Source organism: Pezoporus flaviventris, unplaced genomic scaffold, assembly GCF_033815535.1.
Source record: "Pezoporus flaviventris isolate CSIRO_AGI_PZ_B2104156 unplaced genomic scaffold, CSIRO_AGI_Pfla_v1 ptg000035l, whole genome shotgun sequence".
Taxonomy (NCBI): Eukaryota; Metazoa; Chordata; class Aves; order Psittaciformes; family Psittacidae; genus Pezoporus; species Pezoporus flaviventris.
The window spans coordinates 2,990,710-2,996,709 of record NW_026892583.1 but is presented as its reverse complement, the minus strand read 5'-3'; the positions used below and the strand labels follow the sequence as shown (position 1 = coordinate 2,996,709).

Here is a 6,000-nt window from a genome sequence, read left to right as displayed (position 1 = left end):
AAGGGAAGCGATTTCATGGTCTATGAGGTGCAGGGGCTTTTGGCACAGTGACTTCTAAAGTCATGTGTACACTGTGGATCGTAAGGGACTCTGACACAAAACAGAAGGCACATCCATCTCACTGCACAGATGGGTCACTGCTATCTGCCTCTTGAGTAGCCTGTGATTCACAGCTTAATGAAAGATATCTCATCCCAGAGGAAAGGGGCACAACTGAAGCGTAGGCAGGAGAAAATAATGAAGACTGAAAGAAGTGTAGCCTGATCTGAAGATAGCCAAGGTTATGACAGAAACACAGGTCTTATTTTCATCCAAACTGAGGGTAAGAATGGCTGTGGGTATTGAGGACTCTGGGTACATAAGAGTTAGATCTGGGACTCTTCCGTTATGTGCTGCATTTCTTCACAGCTGGTGTGGGTCCACACGTTGCCAGGTACAGCTACAGACCCTGGAAGGTTCAGAAGAGACAAGCTACCTTGCAGGCTGCCAGCTTATCGACTGGAGCATCGTCCCTACCTTCAGTAAAATACATGGTGACAGTAGTCACTACAAACTGACACCCTGTAACTTGTTGAGAAAGGTGTGAGTATCAGCTCCACCTCCTCTCTTTTCTGGGCCTTTTCCCCTTTAAGCTCAGGGAGATGGTACTGTTACTTCTTTATACATATCTATTTGTATAACGCTGGCATCCCAGAAACTGCTGGAGAAGCCAGGACCATACTGTGCCATGCAGAATAGAAATATAGAACAGCTTGACTGGGGATTGGGCCCTAAGAAAAGTGCAAAGATGTGTAGAGAACATCGATCTGCTGTGAAGGGAATCAGATGTAGTTTCAGCCTTGTAATTCACAACATCTAAGGAAAACTGTGCTTATCATAACCCCCAGGTCTTGTCACAGGAAAGGACCATGAGGGGCTAAAGCCTGCCTGGCTCTGATCCTTGCTGTTTGCTGTACCAAGTTCTCCCTCTGGGAGGTTTGATACAGAACTGAGCAAATGACGTTTCTTCTGCCTGTTTGTATGTTTTGGCTGCTATTGCTCTTCCCTGAATCTGCTTCCATGAATCATGGATAAGCCTGCTGGCCTTATCTGTTTGTGACAGTTCAGGGCCGGTTGCAGATTCTGAAACTCAGGAAAAAGGAAAACAGAAAATGAAGCCAAAGAGCCGAGCAGAAGTGTCACAGAGATGTGACAGAGGTGCAGTGCGGACACGGAAGGGACCTCCCTTCTTCAGAGTCATTTGTGTAGTGCAAACGATAGCTTCCTACAATACACTGCAGCGGGAAGCCAGTCTTTGGAAAAGAAGCTTAAACGATTCTGCCAAAAACTTTGCAACAAAGTCTTCCAAGTTTCCGAAATACGATGGAAAATATCCTTCGGGGTCAGCAAGTTGAACTGCAAGCCCTTCCCAGGACTGTAACCAGAAACACAGAAAGAGGGATCTGTTCCAACAGAGGCTGCTGGGACCAGAAGCAGCAGGGGAGGACACCACTGCAAACAGCCTTCACTCCACGCAGGGCACTGTCCGTGCATGGGTGGGAGCAGTGCTGCTATGGCCCCGGAGCAGGTCAATGCCTGGCTGATCCTGTGCGTGTTTGCTGGATCCCAGAGGCTCACAGGTAGGAAATGCACCTGCTCGGGATGTGGCTTCTTGGCTTGGGAAATGTTCCTGCAATGCCAGTGGTGTGAGACTGCCTGCTTCCTCGGGCTTTTTGACAAGGGCAGGTAGGGACAGGACAAAGGGGAATGGCTTTAAACTGACAGAGGGGAGATTTAGATCAGACATTAGGGAGAAATTCTTTACTGTGAGGGTGCTGAGGCGCTGGCACAGGGTGCCCAGAGAAGCTGTGGCTGCCCCACCCCTGGCAGTGTTCAAGGCCAGGTTGGATGGGGCTTGGAGCAACCTCCTCTAGTGGAAGGTGTCCCTGCCTGTGGCAGGGGTTGGAAATGAATGAGCTTTAAGGTCCCATCCAACCCAAACCATGCTGTGATTCCGTGACTCTAAATATGGTCAAATGCTCCAGCTGGCTGTGCTGACATGGGAGAGATCTGGAGTCCCGGATCACTGGAGGAGGCACTTGTACCTACTTGTAGGATAAAGACCTGCTGTGACGTTCAGTGGCAGGGGGAAGGTTTTCTTGAGTCTGCACTGAAAAAAATCTGCTTCTGCAAGAATTCTTGTGGATTTTCCAGATGCTTTTTGGGAAAAACAAACAAACAATCAATTGTTGGATGTTCAAGTAAACGAGGGACATTTTTTCCCCATCTCTAGAGGATATTTATGTTATTATTTCAATACATTATTTGTTATGATTTGTTTGATGTTTGTTTTGCTCTACTCAGGGATCTAACAGTGCACATACTCGTGAGACAGTTACTAAAAGACAGCATTTTGGCAGCTAGTCACCAAATACACTGACTTTGAATCCAATCGTATGTAGAGGAATCATTCAATAGAGAGATCTGTGAACCTAGAGGACCAGTTAGCAAAGAGAAGCCCTGCAAAGACAGATTCAGATGATGCAGTATTTTTACCTGAGCTAAAAGCCTTCCTGGCTCATCCATGGAGGAGTAGGAAAGAGCAGATACATCCCTGCTCGCGTTCCAAAGCCACGGCTGGCTTGGATCAGGGAGCCTGCAGCTGTGCAGAGAAACAAATCTCTGCAGCTCTGGGGGTGGCAGTGCACTTCTTCAGGCAGCTTGTGCATCTCCCTGGTAAGCTTTAATCAAGGATGGAAAGTTTGAAGTGCAGTTTGTTAGTGGTCATTACACACACACGGTGTTCAGTGATTTTTCTACTCTCTATAAACACCTGCTGACCTTAACTCTGCACTCTTTAATATAAATTCTCCCTCTTTTTTACATAAAAAAGCTTTAATCCATATAAAAATAATTTTTAAAAAGGTGTCTGAAAGCTTATATTTTATATGAGCCTTTTCCATTTTGTGTTTCTTGACCTTAAGGATGAGTCTGTAAGAAGCAGAAGAGGGTCTTGGCTGTGCGACTATGCTGAGTAGCACAGAAAAGGGAGGGGATGCAGCCTCCCTGTCACAGTCCTGGACTGAGGCTGCTTGTGTCTCCTTTTTCACCAAGAAGGAAATAATAAAGACAAAATAAATGCAAAAAGTTAAAACACTAAAAGTGTTATTTAATGAAAAATTAAGAATTCTTAGGATTAATGTGACTTTCATTTTAATAAACTCCCATTCCTCTCACCTTGTATATTTTTTTGCCCTTTTAAATGATATAGGGTGGCCCAGCAAGGAATTAGCTGGACATAAGAGCCATAATGCATCCGACCAGGTTTCTTTGCCTCCCACACTTTGCCTCTGCTGGCAGCAGATGCTCAGGGAAGTATAAAACCAGGATAAGCATCAGGGTATGTCTCCACCAGCAGGTCGAGGAGCCTCCCAGCAATCTCCTTCCACTGGGAAGCGTTGCTTTCTCCAGCAAAAGCTGCCAAGCAACCAAACCCCATCAGTTCAAAACCCACCCATTCTCAGTGTGAAAAGCTTCCTTCCTGCCTGTCAAAGCAAATGCATTTGCTGCCATTGCTTTAGCTCTGTTGGCAGGATTAAGGGCTGTCATATCCAAAAGTTACACTTGCCTCCCTTAAACACTTCTGCTTGTCCTAAAAGAAGTGGGTTTTTTTTCCTCTTAAAAAGCTTGTTTTGCTTATCAAAACCCCATGGTCAGCATCTGCCATGTTTGGCAAGCTGTGAGTGACAGCTCAGAAACATTGAAGATGTTATTGAGAACCAAATGACAAACATAAACAGGAAGGGCCCTGGTCGTGCGCTACCAAACTCTGCCTGATGTCTTCCAGATGAACATCCTTACAGCAGGGATGGTGCCGGCGCCAACACTCCCCATCGCAGCCCAGAGGATGCTGACATCGTGTTAGAGGTCTCTGGGGTGTTGGGGGCCCCTGGGCCAAGGCACTGCTAGTGTCCATGGTCCCACCTTCCTGCATGTAAAAACTCACACGTTCTGCTTGTTCTCATCCCTCCTGGATTTCGGGAGTGCCTGGAGAACACCTCAGCAATGCCCTAATGCGTTTGTGCTCCTTCCCATTGTGGGGTGCAGCTGAGGGGGGGCTCTTATCCCCTCCATGGCACCTCAAACCTCTGGGGTGGGACAAGGGACCATCCTGATGGGATGGGTGACTTCCCCAAGTGGCCAAGCCCCCCTCCCGAGGCAGCTGCACTGGGGAGCCGCTGTGGGTGGGAATGAGGCGGATGTGGCAGGGCGGGAGGACAGAGCTGGATGGGTCCCATAGGGATACTGAAGTGTGGGGCGGTCAGAAAAGGGGTGTGGGGCTGGCAAAGAAGGACATGGAGTGGGATGAGGCGGGCTGTGGGCAGCGAGTCAGGGAGCAGCCGCCTGTCGGTGTGGCCTGAGATTTGGCAGCTTTGCAGATGGCTTTACAGCTGGGTTATAACTGGCGGAGGGTTTGTGCTGGGCTTCACGTGCTGCTCTTCCCTTCCAGATGCTGTGGGGAGGGCTGGATGTTCAGGCCAACAGCACAGTCCGGCTGCGGGATGAAGAGCTGGCCTCCCTGCGCCCGGCACGGTGGTTCATGCACGTTTTAGAGGAGGAAGTTCCCAAAACACCAGCAGAGATTGAGCAGCACCTGAGCTACTATTCACTGACTGATACCCCCTTGCCTCCAGTGGGGTTTGACCGCCTGCTTTTCACCAGTGTTTACTGTGCCTATCAGGTTCGCTCCACGCAGGGTCTGGATAAAAATCTCTGGATTGGTTTTTTCTCCCAACTGGTGGATGAAATCTTTCGTGACCTCTGCAAGGGGCTCTGCCCTGCAAACACCACCCTGCTCCTGGCTTCCTGGCCCTGGAAGGAGAAGCCTTCTCATTTAGCATCCCTGAAACATCTCTACCGCTCTAACCTGGCCAGGACCAAGAGAGACACTTAATAAAGGAAACTACCATAGGAAAGGACACACCTGACTTCAGCTGCATCCTTGGTTATGTTGGTTTCCACATTATTCAGGACTTTGTGCAAATACACCACACCTTTTTGCCCTGCTCTCTGCGATGCACTGCCAACTCTGTAAGGATTTCTGCACAAGCTTTTAAGTTAAATAGGACAAAACCATAAAGTGCATTTCACTCTCTCCTTATAAAGTGCATTTCACTCTCTCCTTTTTGTTTTTGTTCTGCTTGTGTTTTGGGTTTAAGTGGGCTGTGCTGAAGGGGGCAGTGCTATTCAGATGTGTTATCTGTCAATCTCTGATGCTTCCGGGAGAGGTGCCCTGGCAGTGTTTTTCCAGGAAGTCACACTGCTGTCCTAGCTGACTTCATTTCAGATCAGTCAGTTCAGCCTCCTTGTATTCCTCCTGTGGTCTCAGCCAAACACAGCATCTTTTCTCCTTTTTTTAAACCAGCTAAGCAGATTTTGTTGTGTTTCATGATACAGGTCACCTATTTAATTTCAGCTTTCTGCTCATGTGGCGTCGCATTTTATGTGTCCATAATAATTTCCCATATCAAGTATTTACTTTTATTTAAAAAGAAACCTGAAAATATATGTATTCCGTGAAGCATTCTAGCATTTGCATATCATATTTACACATGTACTCTGCTTTGTGCCAGTTATCAGGAATATACTTCCTTAGGGCTCATTTAAATTCCTGAGGATTGTGACCTAGTTATTTCTGGAGCAGATTTTACCTCTTCTATGAAGTTTATTTTGTACAGCTATGGCATTTTACAAGCCAAACATAATAAATATGTGATCTCCATCCTCAAAATGAGAAATACGATTGTTGTATAGAAAGAGATCATTAACTTTTCTCTGTCTTACACACTGCAATGTGGAATTAAATAAACATAACAAGGGTTTTAATTTTTTTGTTTGTTTCTACTAAGTTTCCTGCTGCCATTGTAGGTACATTAATTTTGCACATTCATTGCATGTGCTTAGATGATGGCATCCATAATTCTCTTTCTATCAATATACTCTTAATTTTCCATGCTCAGC

General features: G+C 46.7%; 1 protein-coding gene across 1 annotated transcript; it reads left to right on the top strand.

The window, feature by feature from the left end:
* The first annotated feature begins 565 nt into the window (after positions 1-565).
* On the top strand, positions 566-5,159 carry FAM180B (family with sequence similarity 180 member B). The gene is made up of 3 exons (XM_061462112.1): positions 566-1,619; positions 3,827-3,906; positions 4,490-5,159. Exons 1-3 carry the CDS (start codon positions 1,532-1,534, stop codon positions 4,931-4,933), a joined length of 612 nt encoding a protein of 203 aa, XP_061318096.1. The 5' UTR covers positions 566-1,531; the 3' UTR covers positions 4,934-5,159.
* The last annotated feature ends 841 nt before the right edge of the window (positions 5,160-6,000 follow it).

Excerpts from the sequence above, each read along its gene's own strand:
- FAM180B (XM_061462112.1), top strand. The coding sequence starts at position 1,532 with ATGGGTGGGAGCAGTGCTGCTATGGCCCCGGAGCAGGTCAATGCCTGG. Across the intron at positions 1,620-3,826 it reads TGGATCCCAGAGGCTCACAG|ATGAACATCCTTACAGCAGG; the intron begins GTAGGAAATGCA and ends GATGTCTTCCAG. Across the intron at positions 3,907-4,489 it reads ATGCTGACATCGTGTTAGAG|ATGCTGTGGGGAGGGCTGGA; the intron begins GTCTCTGGGGTG and ends CTTCCCTTCCAG.